Source organism: Oncorhynchus gorbuscha, linkage group LG19 (assembly GCF_021184085.1).
Source record: "Oncorhynchus gorbuscha isolate QuinsamMale2020 ecotype Even-year linkage group LG19, OgorEven_v1.0, whole genome shotgun sequence".
Lineage (NCBI taxonomy): Eukaryota > Metazoa > Chordata > Actinopteri > Salmoniformes > Salmonidae > Oncorhynchus > Oncorhynchus gorbuscha.
The window spans coordinates 43,930,387-43,952,219 of record NC_060191.1 but is presented as its reverse complement, the minus strand read 5'-3'; the positions used below and the strand labels follow the sequence as shown (position 1 = coordinate 43,952,219).

General features: G+C 42.1%; 1 protein-coding gene across 1 annotated transcript in view; it reads left to right on the top strand.

Moving 5' to 3' along the window:
* Positions 1–2,015: 2,015 nt before the first annotated feature.
* Positions 2,016–21,833, top strand: part of LOC124004802 (sortilin-related receptor-like) — a 79,815-nt gene continuing 59,997 nt past the window's right edge. Inside the window, exons 1-5 of the mRNA XM_046313613.1 lie at positions 2,016–2,423; positions 15,549–15,665; positions 17,049–17,183; positions 20,272–20,433; positions 20,873–20,940. Of these exons, the coding sequence (XP_046169569.1) occupies positions 2,040–2,423; positions 15,549–15,665; positions 17,049–17,183; positions 20,272–20,433; positions 20,873–20,940 (866 nt within the window). The 5' untranslated portion in view covers positions 2,016–2,039. The remainder of the gene's footprint in view (positions 2,424–15,548; positions 15,666–17,048; positions 17,184–20,271; positions 20,434–20,872; positions 20,941–21,833) is intronic.

Genomic DNA, 21,833 nt, shown 5'->3' with positions numbered 1-21,833 from the left:
TTCTGAAATGTAATGTCAAGCAATATTTTTAATTGGACATAACTGCCTTAATGTTGCTGGACCCCAGGAAGAGTGTGTAAAGGGGATCCTTAATAAAGAGGATCTTTAATAAATACAAATATAAAAACCCAGCCAGAGCTAGTTATAACAATATTTGACATGCAGTGCTTTCAGAAAGTAATCAGACCGCTTGACCTTTTACACATTTCATTATGTTACATCCTTATTCTAAAATGGATGAAATTTAAGAAAATCCTCATAAATCTACCCCATAATGACAAAGCAGAAACAGGTTTTTAGAAATGTTTGCAAATTTATAGAAAAATACATTTTAAAAATACCTTATTGGCATAAGTATTCAGACCCTTTGCTATGAGACACGAAATTCAGCTCAGGTGCATCCTGTTTCCATTGATCATCCTTGAGATTTTTCTACAACTTGATTGGAATCCACCAGTGGGAAATTAATTGTTTGGACATTATTTGGAATGACACACACCTGTCTATATAAGGTTCCACAGTTGACAGTGCATGTCAGAGCAAAAACCAAGTCATGAGGTCAAAGGAATTGTCCAAGACAGGATTGTGTCAAGGCACAGTTGGAATCACCAAAATTCTTTCTAGAGTGTTCCAGTCAAACATTCCCTGTAAACGGTGATCTCTGAAAGAGGGAGAATCTTGGAACCACCGAAAATTCTTCCTAGAGCTGGCTGCACGGCCACACTGAGCAATCGGGGGAGAAGGGCCTTGGTCAGGGAGGGGACCAAGAACCCGATGGTCACTCTGACAGAGCTCTAGAGTTCCTTTGTGGAGATGGGAGAACCTTCCAGAAGGACAACCATCTCTGCAGTACTCCACCAATCACGCCTTTAAGGTAGAGTGGCAAAACGGAAGCCACTTCTCAGTAAAGGCACATGACAGCCTTCTTGGAGTTTGTGAAAGACACCTAAAGACTCTCAAACCAGGAGAAAATATTCTCTGGTCTGTTGAAAACAAGATCAACTCTTTGGCCTAAATGCCAAGCGTTACGTCTGGAGGAAACCTTGCACCATCCCTATGGTGAGGCATGGTGTTGACAGCATCATGCTATGGGGATGTTGTTCAGCAGAAACAGCTGGGAGACTAGTCAGGATCGAGGCAAATATGAATGGAGCAAAGTACAGAGATCCTTGATGAAAACCTGCTCCAGAGCTCTCAGGACCTCAGACTGGGGAGAAAGTTCACCTTCCAACAGGACAACAACCCTAAGCACACAGCTAAGACAATGCAGGAGTGGCTTTGGGACAAGTCTCTGAATGTCCTTCAGTGACCCAGCCAGAGCCCGGAATTGATCCCGATCAAACATCTCTGGAGAGACCTGAAAATAGCTGTGCAGCAACACTCCCCATTCAACCTGACAGAGCTTGAGAGGATCTAAAAAACATTTTTTTATGTGTCATTATGGGTATAATGTGTAGATTTATGAGGGGAAAAACAATTTAATCCATTTTATAAAAAGGCTATAACCTAACAACACTGGCTCTGGTGTGATGGCTGTGAGAGTCTCTACTAGAATTAAAATAACAAGACAGGTAACTGGGGGCAAGTTCTTTCATGTACAACAAGATTAAGACCAATGTGCGTCCTACGGCTGAGCTTGAGTAGGTCTATACTTCTCATTAGTTTATTTTGGACCGTTTGAACGTTGTCCTTCAGACCTTTTAGATTTTTGTCATTCAGATTTTTGGGGGTTGGTACATGTGTAAGGATTTGCCATGTAGTGTTGTATACAATTATATATATATATATAATTGGTTGTATATCATGTTGTATATCATATTTTTCAAGTGCATCCACAACTGTAAACTCATTCAATATACCAAAAAGTCGCTAACAACGGGCGAGTTCATTTTCCATTGCCCGGTGCCCGTGATGTCCGGAGTTTATACATTTTAGACATTCCATTGGTCCTTAAGTGAAATCTCCACCCACACGACGCACCGAGACATGCAAAACGAACTTGCCCAATGCAACGAGCATACTTTGCTTAGGAGAGGGGGATGATGGGGGTGCCTCCTACGCTTACTCCAATCGCCTCTCGAAGGAGCACTTCTAGTTACCCAAACGAAACATACACAATCATGGCGACAAGACAGACAGTCAAGATGCTGTCCCCTCTTAGGTTTACAATATATTTGTTATTTTTCTTCGCTCCTGGTACATTTTCCTCCACCCTTCGTCTTCATCGAGACCAGCGGTTATTGCTACTGCAGGACAGGGGTTTTTCTACGGTGAACGCAAATGAAGAATGTATCCATGGAATAGGCGCCGATGCGAAACGACGAGCTGCACGTAATGCAAGGGAAGACAGAGTTTCGGGCATGTATCAGCATCGCATTCGGCGGAGTGCAGTCCAACCACCCGTGCCAAAGGTGTATGGACAGGTAATGCATTACTTTTCCAGTGTCACTAAAATTCTACTGAAAGCAGCTAGCTAGCTGATCTCTCGTCAGGCTATCTACATTTAGCTACAGTAGCTAGTTAGGTTTAGCAGCTAACGTTAACTACCTCGCTAGTTTAGTAACGGAACTCAGAAACCTCAATGTCAGCGATCGTCAACTATATTCAGCTGCGGGACGATTTTTTTCTTGTGTGGATGGTCGGGGACCTGAACATAATTACAAATCATTTGTAAACTGCAAATTGACCGCAAGAAGCCACAACATATATAATGTTTGACTAAAACGTCATTTCAAACCTGGCTTACGTTTGTATACGATCAAGTGTATCTCTATTATATGTGTGAATACTTGAGAACAGATTTCTTAAATAAAAATCACTTGGAGCATTTAATAAAAAACAAAAACAAACTTGGGGCCAAATAAAACCACCCGTGGGCCAAATTCGGCCCGCTGGCCGCCAGTTGGGGAATCCTGCTGTATGGCTCTCATTTCATGCACGACCCTTGAACGAGGAGAGGTGAAGAGCAAATAGCCAGTCAGTAGTCCGTGTGTGATTATCAGTACCACTGTAGCGAGATAGCATTTAGACTTTTTAACACAGACCGTCCCCTTTCAGCATGCGATGCCATGGCGGGCGCTTTTCTCCCCGATGTAAGGCTCGAGCTACCATAGAAAGAACTGGCATAAAGAAAGCACTGCCTATTCAATGACGTCAGTCCATCTAGTAAACAAACCCTCCGTTTTACTGTCTACCAACAGACTGTTACACACACATGTATTGCACGAAGTCTTTGAATTATCTTCTTAACCAAACTAATGCAGTATTTTTATTTGACCAGTTTTTCAGAAACCCCTTGATCACAGCATGTCACCACAATCACACAGTTGATGACAGTGAACAACAACACAATTCTAATTAGCCAAGACTGCCACTATAGTCTTCCCCATGTGGACATGCTTGCCATATTGGATGGTGGAAATATTGCGAAGAGCCAATAATGGCAGTCTTTGTATATTATATTTTTGTTATTGATTTCTGTAAGATGTTGGGGCTGTTGTGTATGATGAATCAAATCAAATTTTAGCGGTCACATACACATGGTTAGCAGATGTGATTGCGAGTGTAGTGAAATGCTTATGCTTCTAGATCCGACTGTGCAGCAGTATCTAACAGGTGACATCAACAATTCCACCGCAAAACCTAATACACACATTCTAGTGAAGGAATGGGATTAGAATATATAAATATAAAAATATATGGATGAGCAGTGACAGAGCAGCTAAGATGCAATAGATAATAGATAGTGTAGTATACAGTATATACATATGAGATGAGTAATGCGAGATATGTAAACATTCTTAAAATGGTGTTATTAAAGTGACTAGTGTTCCATTTATTAAAGTGGCCAATGATATCAAGTCTGTAAGAGTCGGGTCACACTGCTGAGTAGCTCCATAATGTGATTTCTTATTTGTTAAGGTAGTCAGCTCTTCAGTATTCCTTAAAATGAAACTAAAAGTCACTGGTGGTTGCACTGCATTCCACACAACCTCGAATTGGAACAGACAGGGTTGCTTATGTGATCAACTTTGGAAATAATTCCTCTGCTGGTCAGATGTCATGGTTTGTTCTGGACAGTCGGTGTCTCTTCTGTGACAGTAGAGGAAAGCCAATATCTTCAGGGATTAAATAGCTTTGTTCACTAGACAGGGCACTCATGGGGTTCAGCCTAGATGTTTCTAAAGGTGCTGCAGCGAAAATGCACAAATTGTTTGCCAAAAATGCACAAAAAGGTACTTTATTTGTTTATAAATAAATAAGGTTGGCTATTTGTAGCAACTAGTGATAAGGTAGCCTATTGGTAGAAACTGTGTGGCTGTTATTTTGGCATTTAAGTTTAAGTAAGCTTTCAGTCCCCCATCCCTAGCCATATCAAAACAAATCCAATGTTATTGGTCACATACACATGGTTAGCAGATGTTAATGCGAGTGTAGTGAAATGCTAACCTATATAGATATATCCTATATAGATATAATTCTCCCTTTAAATGTAATGATTGTACAAATCTGAATCGGATGTTGTCAGTGTGTGTGAAATGTGGATACAATTAATCAGTTTCTTAGTTTAAGTAAGGAATGTGGAATGTTGGTTTAAAGTTCATTCCTGATAATGAGCTCAAAAGAATGAGGAAAGGAAGTAGAAACCTAAGAGAGTAGTACCTCTTGATAAGCTGTAGACTTTCTTCTTCTTGAACTACACTGTTGGTTAAGGGCTTGTAAGTAAGCATTTCACTGTAAAGTCTACACTTGTTGTATTCGGGGCATGTGGCAAATAAAGTTTGATTTGGTTAGACCACACTACTAAGAGAGTTTTCATTTATATTTTTCGTAGCTGTCTATATACCACCACAAACCGACGCTGGCACTAAGACCGCACTCAACGAGCTGTATAAGGCCATAAACAAACAAGAAAATGCTCATCCAGAAGTGGTGCTCCTAGTGGCCGGGGACTTTAATGCAAGCAGACTTAAATTCGTTTTACCTAATTTCTACCAGCATGTCACATGCAACCAGAGGAGAAAAAAAAACTTCAGACCACCTTTACTTCACTCACAGAGACGTGTACAAAGCTCTCCCTCGCCCTCCATTTGGAAAATTTAACCATAATTCTATCCTCCTGATTCCTGCTTAAAAGTAAAAACTAAAGCAGGAAGTACTAGTGACTTGCTCAATACTGAAGTGGTCAGATGACGCGGATGCTACGCAATAGGATTGTTTTGCTAACACAGACTGGAATATGTTCCGGGATTCATCCAATGGCATTGAGGAGTATACCACCTCAGTCACTGCTTCATCAATAAGTACATCAACAACGTCATCCCCACAGTGACCGTGCGTACATATCCCAACTAGAGGTCAACCGATTAATTGGAATGGCCAATTAATTAGGGCCGATTTCAAGTTTTCATAACAATCTGAAATTGGTATTTTGGACACCTTATTTGCCGATTATTTTATTTATTTTTACTACACCTTAATTTAATCTTTATTTAACTGCGCAAGTCAGTTAAGAACACATTCTTATTTTCAATTACGGCCTAGGAACGGTGGGTTAACTGCCTCGTTCAGGGGCAGAATGACAGATTTTCACCTTGTCAGCTCGGGGGATCCAATCTTGCAACCTTACAGTTAACTAGTCCAACGCAATAACGACCTGCCTCTTGTTGCATTCCACAAGGAGACTGCCTGTTACGCGAATGCAGTAAACCAAGGTAAGTTGCTAGCTAGCATTAAACTTATCTTATAAAAAACAATCAATCATAATCACTAGTTAACTACACATGGTTGATGATATTACTAGATATTATCTTGCGTGTCATGAGTTGCGTATAATCTGACTGAGCATACAAGCATACAAGTATCTTAAGTATCTGACTGAGCGGTGGTAGGCAGAAGCAGACGCGTAAACATTCCTTCAAACAGCACTTTCGTGCGTTTTGCCAGCAGCTCTTCGTTGTGCGTCAAGCATTGCGCTGTTTCTGACTTCAAGCCTATCAACTCCCGAGATGAGGCTGGTGTAACTGAAGTGAAATGGCTGGCCAGTTAGCGCGCGCTAATAGCGTTTCAAACGTCACTCGCTCGCTCTGAGCCTAGGAGTGGTTGTTTCCCTTTCTCTGCATGGGTATAGCTGCTTCGAGGGTGGCTGTTGTTGTTGTGTTCCTGGTTCGAGCCCAGGGAGGAGCGAGGAGAGGGACGGAAGCTATACTGTTACACTGGCAATATTAAAGTGCCTATAAGAACATCCAATAGTCAAAGGTTAATGTAACACAAATGGTATAGAGAGTAATAGTCCTATAATACCTATAATAACTACAACCTAAAACTTCTTACCTGGGAATATTGAAGACTCGTTAAAATGAACCACCAGCTTTCATATGTTCTCATGTTCTGAGAAAGGAACTTAAACTTTAGCTTTCTTACATGGCTAATATTGCACTTTTACTTTCTCCAACACCTTTGGTTTTGCATTATTTAAACCAAATTGACCATGTTTCATTATTTATTTGAGGCTAAATAGATTTTATTGATGTATTATATTAAGTCAGTATTGTTGTAATTGTCATTATTACAATAACAATAAAATAAAAAACTACACACTAATCCGGACGCTTCTAAGAAATCCCGCTATGCTTTCAGACAAACCATCAAAGTCAAAGCGTCAATACAGGACTAAGATTGAATGCTACTACACTGGCTTTGATGCTCGTCGGATGTGGTTGCAAACTATTACGGACCTCAAAGGAAAACCCAGCTGCAAGCTGCCCAGTGACGCGAGCCTACAAGATGGGCTAAATATCTTTTTACGCTTGCTTTGAGGCAAGCAACACTGAAGCATGCATGAGAGCACCAGCTGTTCTGGATGACTGTGTCGTCACACTCCATAGCCGATGTGAGTAAGACCTTTAAACAAGTCATAGACTGTTCTCTCTGCTACCGCATGGCAAGCAGTACCGGAGTGCCAAGTCTAGGTCCAAAAGGCTTCTTAACAGCTTCTACCCCCAAGCCATAAGACTGTTGAACAATTAATCAAATGGCCACCCGGACTATTTGCATTGAACCCCCCCCCCCCTTGTTTTTACACTGCTGCTACTTGCTGTTTTATTATCAATGCATAGTCACTTTACCCCTACCTACATGTACAAATTACTTTGACTAACCTGTACTTTGACTAACACATTGACTCAGTACCAGTACCCCCTGTATATAGCCTCATTATAGTTATTTTATTGTTACTTAAAACAACTTTGAAAATTATACTTTAGTTTATTTAGTAAATATTTTCTTTACTTTATTTTTTAAACTGCATTGTTGGTTAAGGGCTTGTAAGTAAGCATTTCATGTTAAGGTCTACACCTGTTGTATTTGGCACATGTGAAAAATACAATTTGATTTGACTTGCGGTGGAGGCAGCATTCGAGGGGGCTGGATTGTGAAATTCAAGTGCGAAGTGTGACTGAAACCTGTTTCGAGCATCTGCCAGTTGAGATTCTCACTCAAAACAAACAAGCGAGCCAAGCCTCTAGTCTAGTGTCTCGGTTGTGTTCAGCAGAGACAGAACGTCTTGAAACAGAGCGAAACGCGGAAGTCATACCTGAACTTGTCCAATAGTGATTTTGTTTTGCTAGGGCGTGCCTTACTGAACACACCCCTGAAGTTGCTCAATCTATCCAGTAAATGGTTTCCCACAGTTCACAAACATCTCCAGGGAAATTACATGACACACTCTGAAGGTGTACTGCAAGCAGGATCTGGTTGCCTGCCACAGGACACACAGGCAACATATCAAACAGGGTTTGTGCATAAGAACACTATTTCAGTGCCATGGTGATGTTTGGTCTGGCTTGGGGAATGCTTGGCTCTACTCATTTTCCTCATGAAATAGTGGTCATCATGTCACACGTAAGGAGCCTTGATGAATACATTTGACTAGACTTGTCTGGTGCCTGGACTCGTTCTGATGCATGTCATCTAGCCCACGTCTATGAGCCTGTGTGAGCAAGGAGGATACATATGTTTGCGGTTATGTGTTGAGTTTCAAGAGATCAGGCCTAATGTAGTAGAACAATTACTGTTTGCTAACTGCAGTGAAGTGAGTGCTGGTGAAAAACAAGTGCACTGGTAAACAATCCTGAACAATCCTGATCATCTTTGACCGTAATGAAGAAATTATGGTTGAATATCTGCAGTTGTATTAGACACCTTGTTGCTCATTCACTATATCGGCCTATCGGTGTGTGTGTGAGACAGCGAGCGAGAGAACAAGCATTGGCAAGCTATACCAGCGTGGTCCCCTTCATCCATTTCATTGGTTTCTTTTGTGTTTGTATATCATTCACTACAGTCTGACAGATCCGTTCAGGACGAAAACCATAGACTAGTTTTTGACCCTTAACACTCACTTACAGTTAGGAGTTGGTGTGAATTCACTGCAAGTTGCAGTAAAGAAGGTAAACAATACAGATGTGGAAAAGGTTTGTCAAAAAGGGCATTTTCAATGCTCTGGTGTGTGTGTGTGTGTGTGTGCGCTGTATTTCAGCTCACTAGTCTGTCAAGGCCAGATGAAGTCGGAAGTTTACATACACCGTAGCCAAATACATTTAAACTCAGTTTTTCACAATTCCTGACGGTAAATATTCCCTGTTTTAGGTCAGTTAGGATCACCACTTTCTTTTAAGAATGTGAAATGTCAGAGAGAGTGATTTATTTCAGCTTTTATTTCTTTCATCACATTCTCCGTGGGTCAGAATTTTACATGCACTCAATTAGTATTTGGTAGCATTGCCTTTAATTGTTTGACTTGGGTCAAATGTTTCAGGTAGCCTTCCAAAAGCTTCCCACAATAATTTGGGTGAATTTTGGCCCATTCCTCCTGACAGAGCTGGAGTAACTGGGTCAGGTTTGTATGCCTCCTTGCTCGCACACGCTTTTTCAGTTCTGCCCACAAATTTTCTATAGGATTGAGGTCAGGGCTTTGTGATGGCCACTCCAATACCTTGACTTTGTTGTCCTTAAGCCATTTTGTCACAACTTTGGAAGTATGCTTGGGGTCATTGTCCATTTGGAAGACCCATTTGCGACCAAGCTTGAACTTCCTGAGTGATATCTTGAGATGTTGCTTCAATATATCCGCATACCTTTCCATCTTCATGATGCCATCTATTTTGTGAAGTGCACCAGTCCCTCCTGCAACAAAGCACTCCCAAAGCATGAAGCTGTCACCACCGTGCTTCATGATTGGGATGGTGTTCTTCGTCTTGCAAGCTCTCACTTTTCCCTCCAAACATAATGAGGGTCATTATGACCAAACAGTTCTATTTTTGTTTCATCAGACCAGAGGACATTTTCTCCAAAAAGTACTATCTTTGCTCCTATATGCAGTTGCAATCTGTAGTCTGGCTTTTTTATGGTAGTTTTGGAGCACTGGCTAACTCCTTGCTGAGTGGCCTTTCAGATGATGTTGATATATGACTTGTTTTACTGTGGATGTAGATACTTTTGTACCAGTTTCCTTCAGCATCTTCACAAGGTCCTTTTGCTGCTTTTCTGGGATTGATTTGCACTTTTCACACCAAAGTACATTCATCTCTAGGAGACAGAATGTTTCTTCTTCCTGAGTGGTGTGATGGCTGCGTGGTCTCATGGTGTTTATACTTGCGTGCTATTGTTTGTACAGATGAACGTGGTACCTTCAGGCGTTTGGAAATTGCTCCCAAGGATGAACCAGATTTGTGGAGGTGTACAATTTTTATTCTGAGGTCTTGGCTGATTTCTCTTCCCATTTTCCCAAAGAGGCAGTGAGTTTGAAGGTAGGCCTTGAAATACATCCACAGGTACACTCAAATAATGTCAATTAACCTGTCAGAGCTACCTAAAGACATGACATCATATTCTGGAATTTTCCAAGCTGTTTAAAGGCACAGTCAACTTAGTGTATGTAAACTTCTGACCCAGTTGAATTGTGATACAGTGAATTATAAGTGAAATAATCTGTCTGTAAACAATTGTTGGAAAAATTACTTGTGTCATGCACAAAGTAGATGTCCTAACTGACTTGCCAAAACTATAGTTTGTTAACAAGAAATTTGTGGAGTGGTTGAAAAACGAGTTTTAATGACTCCAACCTAAGTGTATGTAAACTTTCGACTTAAACTGTACTATAAATCACCTGGAGCTGAATGAATGTTTGTGCTGAACCAACTTAACCTTCCAAGGAACGAACACACCACACACGCAGCTACAGTACAAGTCCAAAGTTTGGACACGCCTACTCATTCCAGGGTTTTTTCTTTTGTTTTTACTGTTTTCTAAATTTTAGAATAACAGTGAAGACATCACAACTATGAAATAACACATGGAATCATGTGTTAACCAAAAAGGTGTTAAACAAATCAAAATATATTTTGGATTCTTCAAAGTAGCCCCCCTTTGCCTTCATGACAGCTTTTTATACTCTTGGCATTCTCTCAACCAGCTTAATGAGGAATGCTTTTCCAACAGTCTTGAAGGAGTTCCCAAATATGCTGAGCACTTTTTGGCTGCTTTTCGTTCACTCTGCGGTCCAACTCATCCCAAACCATCTTATTGGGTTGAGGTTGGGTGATTCTGGAGGCCAGGTCATCTGATACTGCACTCCATCAGTACTCTCCTTGGTCAAATAGCCCTTACACAGCCTGGTGGTGGGTTTGGGGTCACTGGCCTGTTGAAAAACAGTCCCACTAAGCGAAAACCAGATGGGGTGGCATATCGCTGCAGAATGCACACCATCACACCTCCATGCTTCGCGGTGGGAACCACACGTGCAGAGATCATCCATTCACCTACTCTACGTCTCACAATGACACGGCAGTTGGAACCAAAAATCGCAATCTTGGACTCATCAGACCAAAGGACAGATTTCCACTGGTCTAATGTTCATTGCTCATGTTTCTTGGCCCAAGCAAGTCTCTTATTCTTATTGGTGTCCTTTAGTAGTGATTTCTTTGCAGCAATTCGACCACGAAGGCCTGATTCACACATTCTCCTCTGAACATTTTGATGTTGAGATGTGTCTGTTACTTGAACACTGTGAAGCATTTATTTGGGCTGTAATCTGAGGTGCAGTTAACTCTAATGAACTTCTGCAGCAGAGGTAACCCTGGGTCTTCCTTTCTTGTGTCGGTCATCATGAGAGACAGTTTCAACATAGCGCTTGATGGATTTTGCGACTGTACTTGAAGAAACTTTCAAAGTTTTGACATTTTCTGAATTGAATGACCTTCATGTCTTGATTTAATGGTGGACTGTTGTTTCTCTTTGCTTATATGAGTTGTTCTTGCCATAATATGGACATAGTCCTATTTGGTAAAAGACCATCTTCTGTACACCACCCACACCCCTACTTTGTTACAACTGATTGGCTCAAACTCATTAAGTTGTTAAAAGTACATTTGTGGAATTTCTTTCCAAGGCACATCTGTTAATTGAAATGCATTCCAGGTGTCTACCTCGTGAAGATGGTTGAGAGAATGACAAGAGTGTGCAAAGCGGTCGTCAAGGCAAAGGGAGGCTACTTTGAAAATTCTCAAATAAGAAATATGTTTTTATTTGTTTAACACTTTTTGGGGGGTTACTACATGAATCCATATGTGCTATTTCATTAGTTTTGATTTCTTCACTATTCTACGATGTAGAAAATAGTCAAATAAAGAAAAACCTTTGAATGTGTAGGTGTGTCCAAACTTTTGACCGGTATTGTATATCTTTTTGTGGACCAACAATTGATTCCCATTCAAAATCCTATTTTCCCTGACCCTAACCTTAACCCCTAACCCAAACTCTAATCCTAAACATAACCCCTATGTCCAAAATTGTGGATCTGCAAAATGTTCCTAACTTCTCTGAATTTGTGTTGGTTTACTAAAGTGAATACTTCTGGTACTCACAAATATAGTAAAATGTGTACGCACACACACACCAAGTTCACTTCAAGTCTCACTTCAAGCTTGTTTCTCACATTTTACCCCAAAAGAATGTGCCAGGCACTCACTAATGTTTTGCTGGCTGGCTACTCTTCAGCTGGCAACAGCATTGAGACATTCACCATGATCTGCCATGTTAACCCACTTATCATTCAGCCTTGTGAAGAAGGACTCTCTAGTCTCTGTCAAGGAGCCCACTTCAGAGATTCCACAGAGCAGGGCAGCCCTTTTATATAACATAGCCGAGCCCAGACTACACCATGGGGAGATAAACATCTAGCCTATAACACATTTACATCAGGTCCTGTCGCAGCTAGTTGGCCATCTTCCAGTGTGTGTGTGTGTGTATGTATGTATATATATTAAATAAAGTGTGGCATGACTGTCACAGAGGACAGTGGCTCGATTGTGCTGCATCCAGCCAAAAATACACACTGGTAGTTTGAAAATGCAAATGTATCATCAGCGGTTCAGTGCTGCTCCAACAGTGACACTCTTTCAGCCGTGGTTCATTATGCTCTCTTGAATAACGAGGGAAAACTTGATGGGGGAGATGTATACTCACCCTATTTGACTGGATTTTGTTCTTTGCTTGTTGTTGTTGAGGAAACCGATTTGACGTGGTAGCGCCAGGGTCGCGTTTAGTAGGGCACAAAACCGTTTTTGCCGCGGTAAAAGAAAAGGAGCGTTTCTTGGACAAGTTCAGGTATTAGCCAACCTCCCTGTTTCACTCGTTTCAAATCAATTTCTCTCCACTGAACACAACCATGCTTCTCAAAGAAAGGAGGGTACATGAGAAGAGAAAAGGAGAGAATGTTGTTTTTGGTACCACGAAAGTGTCTCCTGGCTTTTGTAACGCATGGTTTGCATACTTCCTTTTCCATTCGGATGATGTTTTGCAACTGATATTAATCTAGCTTCGCCCGGTTAGTGCAAAAGGAGCACGAGCCTTGAGCTATGGACAGATTAATTTACTGTTCCTTCAAGGTTTGGCCAGGTCTATAAAAAAAAATAAGTAAATAAATAAAGGAGAAATGGGCCTGCGTTCTTCCTGACTTGGTGTTGAATAATTTCAGTCTTGTCTGGTGATACCAGAGCTTACGTCAATGCACTAATGCAAAGGAATTTGTATTTTTAGAATCCCTGGGACTTGCTTGGTGAAGACTGCTGGTTGTCTTTTTAATGTACAGGGTCACTTCTTTCTTTGCAACTTTCTATCCTCTAACTAGCATACTAGCAATCATGACTATCTATGCTAAAAATCATTTGGCAGTGTTAAACAGGACGCTATTATCAAAGTTAGGCACATTTTCGGGCCCAACATTTACTTCAAGGCCTCTGTGACATCAGAGACATCCGGGAACGCTTACAAAACAGACCAAACAGACCAGGCTGGTATTTGGGGTTTGAGAAGTCAATGACCGAAGTGAAAATTTCTTCCTTACTTGTTCATTTTCTCAATCTAAAGGCAAAACCGAGATCCGAGCCAATGTCTTAAGTAGTTAAATGTTATTATTCCAACCTTATGAAAGTGACAAACTGACACGTTTTTGTCAAAAACTACTCCATATCGAAGGAGTGCCTTTGATTTGAGGGCCTGCACATGCCCAGTTTGGCACGAGACGACCATTCGACCCGATTACGTGTTTATACGCATGAGCTTTGCTCGCCAACGTCGCCATGACATCGCCTACAAGTGTGATCAGGGATTTATTTTGGAGAAGCAGTTATAGCCTCTTCATGCTGCACTGTCTTTGGTAATAACGTCAATCACTTGCAAGACCACAAGCAATAGGAGATGCCATTGTGCTCGAGGTAGCCCAACATGTCTACACACAAAGACTTTAAAGACACAGTGATTAGACCTATTATTAATTCACCACAAATCTAAATAGAAGGCAGTTACAGTCAGTCCCATCTACCCTAAAAGCTGTGTTGTGAGATTTAGCGAATGGTAGCCAGGCCTTTTGGGACCAAACGGACAACAGTGAGTTTATGAGGCCCTAACCCCAAGCATAGTCCAATGCTTCACGTAGCTGGAGATGGTTTGAGTGACGCTCACGTCATTACCTGTTAATGGTTGATTTGTTATCGAGCGCGGCGAGATGAATAGATTGTGTCTCACGATGCCATTTGCAGCAGTTTACCAGTGCCATCACTCTCCCAATTCAGTTGTGTCAGGAGGACCACGCCGGCACCCTTTTACCTGGTCGGCGGGCAACGAGGCTTAAACGGCTCTGAGATTTCCCGCAGAGTCATCTCAGCCTCCTGACCTCCTGGGATGTGTTCAGTAGGGCCCACCGTAGTGAAATGTTTTAACACGTTCTGAATGAACGTTTCTTATTAGACAAGTCCCGTTAGTAGAAGTGTTCTTCTACTATTTTGGAACTCTTATCTCAGCGAATGAGAACGTTATTACACGGAATGGGTTACCGTATTACAATGTTCCTGCTGAAATCATGCTTATACACACACAACAAACCCTTGCAGGCTGTTTTGTAGCAATTTGCGGCAGAAATCACATTCCATTACTAAGTCTACAAGCCGTAGTACCAATAGTGGGTGTAAAGTTACCACTGAAAGAAGAGGAACGTCTGTTCATCATTTAGACAGAAATGACAGTCTTTGTGTGGTCAACAGTGCAAGTCTGTAGAAATACTGTAGTAAAGGGAGAAAACCGAGCTTTTCAAAGAGCCACAGCCCCCTGCAGAATGATAAATGAAGAATGGGAGAGAGGAGCGCTCGTATGAGAGGCAACGGCAGTGGGAATTAAAATGACATACTTTTTTTGTGGGACTCACACACTTCACAGATCTTAATGTCAGAGCTGCACCAATGGAGCGTTGGCGTTTGTTTGACCTGTGCCTTCTGCTGTTACACTACTACATCTACCACAAGCACCTAGTATAGCAGCATTGTGTTGTTTCAATGGACACAGTGAAGGCCTCTGAAAGTGGGCGATGTGAGGTAAAGCTGCTCACTGCTTGTTCTCTCGCTCACTGTCTCTCTCTTCTCACACACACACACACACACACACACACACACACACACACACACACACACACACACACACACACACACACACACACACACACACACACACACACACACACACACACACACACACACACACACACACACACACACACACACACACACACACACACACACACACACACAGATGGGAGCCTTTAGCCAGGTGCTCCTCACAAGGTCATAACAATAAGACCACGAAGTCCGTTGCCATAGTAACGTGCGCCAGTGAGCTTAACTGGTTAAAAGGATGAATAAAGAGAAGCACAACAGCCCTGTTCAATACACCAGACACAGCCAGACAAGGTACAGCAAACCTTTCACTGACTTCTACCAGCTAAGCAGGTGCTGCGAACCCAGCAAAATCATCACAATGTCTAGCTGATAATAGCATTTCATAACACAGTTGATACGGTCCAAGGATGTTTATCAGATATAAAAGCCTCTGTAATTGATCAGGTAGTCGCTTAATTCATTGGACTCTTGAGTTGAGCTGCATTTTGACCAAACAGAACAAAAATACAACAGGTCAGTTGAATATGATTTTCTTTGCAGGCCAACCTGAACGATTCCCACAACCAGATGGTGGTGCACTGGGCCGGGGAGAAGAGCAATGTCATTGTGGCGCTGGCCAGAGACAGTGTCGGAGCCGCAGGTCCCAAGACTAGCTCGGTGAGTACACAGTAGTACACTTCCTGCGCATACAGTAGAACACTTCCTGCGAGTACAGTAGTACACTTCCCGTGAGCACAATAATGTAGTAGCCTACATTTCCTGCAAGTACAGTCACATACCTTCTGTGTTGGATGGTGATATGGCACCAGAATAACATCCATGAACCTACCCACCACCACATAGCCTGGCGCCTGCATGTTGTTTTGAACCACTTTTGAATCTTCTTCCCTCTCAATTCACATTTCCCTCTATTCAGATAACACACATATGATTCTGCCATTTCAAATGTAGACTCCTTTGTTCGAGTTACCATGGCAGAAATGGTAGTGCCATGTTAACCACAGTTTGACTGTGTCATGTTGTCTTTGTGTATCCACGTGTGTTTGTGTGCGTGCATGCATGTGCGTTGTGTGCGCGGGCGCCCATCTGGTCAGTGACAGTGACAGGCCACGTGTTGTCAGTGCTGCGGGGCCCGGACCTGTTCTCCTGTGCCAAGGAGATGGCGCCGTGGCCTGCCAGCCGGCCGTGTGCTTCCTCTCCTCTCACAGATCAGATTCACTGAGCCTCGGATAAATCCCTCCATCTGTTACACCACCAAAAATAGTTCTCTCTCTACTCTGTCTTCTTTTGATGTTATCAGCTCCCTGTCCTGCCTGTTATTCACACTCAGCTTATAGTAACCCAAGCACCTCCCACTGCTTTTGTGCACAGTGTAAGAAGGACCTCCTGCGATCCTCAAGGGGTTAATGAAATTAACTTTAGATGTAATGCCATTTGCAAAAAAAAGTGTTTGATACTAAACCGCAGAGATACCGCTGGTGAAGGACAGTTTATTTGTACATGAATTGTTAGTTTTGTGTCTCTCTCCGCTCCCAGTTCAGTACGCTCCTCGATATAACTTCCAGCCAGCATTGTGGATTCAGTGGTCTTTGTGTGCTGTTCTCTGTGGTCTGAGATCCTCGGTCTCTGGCACTCTGACGGGAATCTGAGAGCTCTGACCTCACTCGTATATTGTCTTTGGTAGAATCTGCAGGACAGGAGGGAACAGAACGGAACACTAAACTCTCTAGTCACTTAACATGGACAAAGCTTTCTCCCAAGTATTGTGTTTCTCTCCGTAGATAAAGTCTGTAGCTGGAAAGTCTAGCTACTGCCTAAATGCTTTGATTCCTTTTACTCAGTCAGTTAATGGCCCCCCTCCCAATACACTCATTCTAAAATGATTTTGTCCTCTACAAGAAATGTCCTTCATCAAAAATCATTTTTCCTGTCCAAAAAGCATCACAACAAAAAGAACAGCGATAGTGGATTTCATTTGTTTACCATGTACTGTGACTTCCATGTTCTCACCTCGTTCCTCTCTCCTCTGTCACATGGTAGGTGTACGTGTCTTATGACTATGGAACCAGCTTCTCCCCCATCTCAGAGAGGTTTCAGCTGAGTGGGGAGAAGGAGAAAGAGGGGAACAAGCAGGTCATCTCCCAGTTCTACCACAGCCCCGCTGACAATAAGAGGGTAAGTGGCTGAAGACCATAGAGGTACGTACACTGAGTGTACGAAGCATTAGGAACACCTTCATAATATTGAGTCACATCCCCTTTGGCCCTCAGAACAACCTCAATTCGTCAGGCATGGACTCTACAAGGTGTCGGAAGTGTTCCACAGGGATGCTGGCCCAGGTTGTCTCGTATGCTTCCCACAATTGTCAATTTGGCTGGATGTCCTTTGGGTGGAGGACCATTCTTGATACACACAGGAAACTGTTGAGCATGGAAAACCCAGCAGTGTTGCAGTTCTCGGCACACTCAAACCGGTGCGCCTGGCACCTACTACCATACCCCGTTTAAAGGCCCTTAAATGTTTAGTCTTGCCCATTCACCTTCTGAATGGCTTACATACACACTCCATGTCTCAATTGTTTCAAGGCTTAAAATCCTTCTTTAACCTGTCTCCTCCCCTTCATCTACACTGATTGAAGTGGATTTAACTTCATAGACTGACCAGGTGAAAGCTATGTCATGTTTTGTCTACTCAGTGTACAGTATGATAAGACACACTGTATGAAGACCCTTCTCTATATCGAAGACTGCCCTGATAGGAGTTTTATTATGTTTTCTAAGTTTGAGTGTATAGCTCTTTTTAGTTTGTTCTCCCATCTCCGCACAACCAGCGCAAGGCACATAACATTATTGAGCTTGTGGTTTATTAGGGTTGATTTACTTGTATAGTGTGTGTGTGTGTGCTTGTGTACATGCGTAGTTATCAGTCATGAGCTCGAGATTGTTCGATGAAGTGCCTTGAGGTGTGGTGCGGTGCCGTGTTCGATTATGTCTCGTTGTGTGCCGGTGAGTCATAGCCCTGGCCCCGCCCCCAGCCGTTCTCCCTGGCACTCAGCCCAGTGGAGGTTATTGCAAGGTGTAAGGGTGCATGGGAAACGCAGTTTGTTCCATTAGCAGGCAGGCAGGCATTCGCGTGTGGCCTGCCTTGTGAGCCCTGCAGGCTTGGGCCATCAGTCTGCAGACAGGTGGACTCCAGAGAGCGAGGCAGGGCGGCCTGGTATAACAGCTGGAGGACTCCACCCTCTCAGTCTGCAACATGTTCCCAACATCATGGAGATGGTCACGATGGGAAATGAGTGGTTTCTTCTCATCTGCACATTGAGCTGTGAGCTTTCCCTTTTGAATTCAGGGCCCGTATTTAGCAAGCTTCTCAGAGTAGGAGTACAGATCTAGGATCAGTTCCTCTCTGTCCATAATACCACTTAGGTCTGACTGGTTACGGATCTGCCTATTTAAAAGAAGGATTCACCCATTTTGAATGTTTTATTTTTTTTAAATCTCTGACCGATGTTCTATTCCCGGGGTCATTTCATGTTTCCATGTGTATAAGTATTCACACTCACCGAGTCAATACTTGTTACAATCACCTCTGGCATCGATTACAGTCTTTCTGGGTAAGTCTCTAAGAGCTTTGCACACCTGGATTGTTCAGTATTTGCACATTATTATTTTTATTTTATTCTTCAAGCGCTGTCAAGTTGGTTGTTGATCATAACTAGACAGCCATTTTCAAGTCTTGCCACATATTTTCAAGCCGATTTTAAGTCAAAACTGTAACTTGACCACTCATGAACATGCAATGTCCTCTTCAAGTGTATATTTGGTCTTGTGAGTTAGGTTATTGTCCTTCTGAAAGGTGAATTTGTCTTCCAGTGTCTGGAAAGCAGACAACCAAGTTTTCCTCTAGAATTTTGCCTGTGCTTTGCTCTATTAATTTGATTTTTATCGTAAACAAATGATCTATAGTCCTTGCTAATGGCAAGCATACCCATAACATTATGCAGCCACCACCATGCTTGAAAATATGAAGAGCGGTACTCCGTGACGTGTTGTGTTGGATTTACCCCAAACATAACGATTTGTATTTAGGGCATAAAGTTAATTTCTTTGCCACATGTTTTGCAGTTTTACTTTAGTGCCTTATTGCAAACAGGATGCAATCTTTTCGAAAATGTATTCTGTACAGGCTTCCTCCTTTGTCATTTAGGTTAGTATTGTGGAGTAACTACAATGTTGTTGTTCCATCCTCAGTTTTCTCCTATCACAGCCATTAAAGTCACCATTGGCCTCATGGCGGAATCCATGAGTGGTTTCCTTTCTCTCCGGCAACTGAGTTAGGAAGGACGCCTGTATCTTTGTAGTGACTGGGTGTGTTGATACACCATCCAAAGTGTAATTAACAACTTCACCATGCTCAAAAGGGATATTCAATGTCTGCTTTTTTTTTACCCATCTACCAATAGGTTTTTTGCGAGGCATTGGAAAACCTCTCTGGTATTTTTCTATGAATCTGTTTGAAATTCCTTAATCAACTGAGGGACCTTAAAATTATCTGTATGTGTGGAATACAGAGATGAGGTAGTCATTCAAATATCATGTCATACACTATTACTGCACACAGAGTGAATCCATGCAATTTATGACTTGTTCAGTGCATTTTTACTCCTGAACTTATTTAGGCTTGCCATAACAAAGGGGTTGAATACTTGTTTTGTTGTCATTTTTTTCTAATTTGTAAAAATGTATTTGTCCCGTTTCCAAGTGGAGGCTGTTGAGAATATAGGAGTTATTGGGAAGGCAGTTTAAAAAAAATAGATCAAAGGAAGGACTGACAAAATGGGATTATAGCTCCTGTATAATTACGTAATCTGAATTTGCAATTAGGCATTTCAAATTAAATATCTCTGAATATTTATTTTGAATTTCTCAAAAAAAAGTTTTTTTGGGGGGGGTGTTTGAAAACAGTCTTTTGAAATAGCTAGACGAGAGATATTTGGAGGTGAGATATTAGGCCGGTTCTTACTATTCTAGTTTGTTGAAATCAGTCAGACTTGATGTTTTAGCAGGTTGATTCAGTTTAGAAAGTTGCAAGTACAAATACAAATGCTATGTATAGAGCAAGAATGATTCTCTGTTCTACAGGAAAGAATGTCCTATCTCTTCTACACAATATATTTCTATCTTAACATTCCTTAACACTCCTAAACAGACCCCAGTGGGTATTTAGCCTAACCTTGGCCTGTCTTGTCCTTCTCTTGTTCTAGTACCTCTTTGCAGACAGCACCAACAGCTACCTCTGGAACTCCTTTGACTTCTGCAAGACCATCCAGGGGTTCTCCATCCCCTTCAAGCCCACAGACCTGCTGCTGCACAGCAAGAGGGCCAACCTGGTCCTGGGCTATGACAGCTCCCACCCCAACAAACAGGTACTCAACTGACTGCTATAGAACTGACTGCTATAGAAATGGAGATCTTTGTGCAGGAGGTGTCTAATTATGATGATCAGCGCTTTGCCTGTAGCTCTGTGGCTACCATTTTGGTTTGGGGTTAGATGCCTATGTGGACTAATGGCTCTACAGCATTTGGTTTACAATACAGTGTTCTAGAGAAACACAGCCAATATTTCATAATGCAAATAGTAATTAAATGTCACAGCTGCATATACTAAACTGTCTCTCTGAAAAACACAATACATTTTGTGGAATTTTTCCTAACTACTTATTTACGTTTCAGCTTAACAGAAATGATGGAAAACGGTTAACTCTCAAACATTCTGCCAGTTCTATGCAGCCTGGAGTCAACATGTGCAAATGAGCCCCTGACCTACATTTACTCCCCACCCCCCCGCTTCTGTTATTTTTGCAGCTATGGAAATCTGACGATTTTGGAGAGACATGGGTGTTGATCCAAGAACACGTGAAGGCCTATTTCTGGTAAGATCAATGCCCCTGTGATTGTGTGAGTAGAGGCAGAACGTACAGTCATCAGAATAACCAATTGTCGATGTTGAGTACCAGACTGTCTGCAAAACATTAAAGCATCGGTCTGGGGATGGGTGGGATGTGCGTGTGTGTCTTAATTTCCTGTTTACTTCCTGTTTTTCTGTGACTGCCTGCCTCCTCCATCATCTGGCCCTCACTAGACCTTAATTTCTTCCGATTTCTGTCTGCTTACCAAGCATGCAGCTCGCCAGCTATCCCCCTGCCTCTCCAAGTTAAATATATAGATTAGATTGGCCCTTGTAATTTTTTATTTTTTTATTTAACCTTTATTTAACCAGGTAGGCTAGTTGAGAACAAGTTCTCATTTGCAACTGCGACCTGGCCAAGATAAAGCAAAGCAGTGTGAACAGACAACAGAGTTACACATGGAGTAAACAAGTCAATAACACAGTAGAAAAAAAGAGAGTCTATATACATTGTGTGCAAAAGGCATGAGGAGGTAGGCGAATAATTACAATTTTGCAGATTAACACTGGAGTGATAAATGATCAGATGGTCATGTACAGGTGGAGATATTGGTGTGCAAAAGAGCAGAAAAGTAAATAAATATAAACAGTATGGGGATGAGGTAGGTAAAATTGGGTGGGCTATTTACCGATAGACTATGTACAGCTGCATCGATCGGTTAGCTGCTCAGATAGCAGATGTTTGAAGTTGGTGAGGGAGATAAAAGTCTCCAACTTCAGCGATTTTTGCAATTCGTTCCAGTCACAGGCAGCAGAGTACTGGAACGAAAGGCGGCCAAATAGGTGTTGGCTTTAGGGATGATCAGTGAGATACACCTGCTGGAGCGCGTGCTACGGTGGGTGTTGCCATCGTGACCA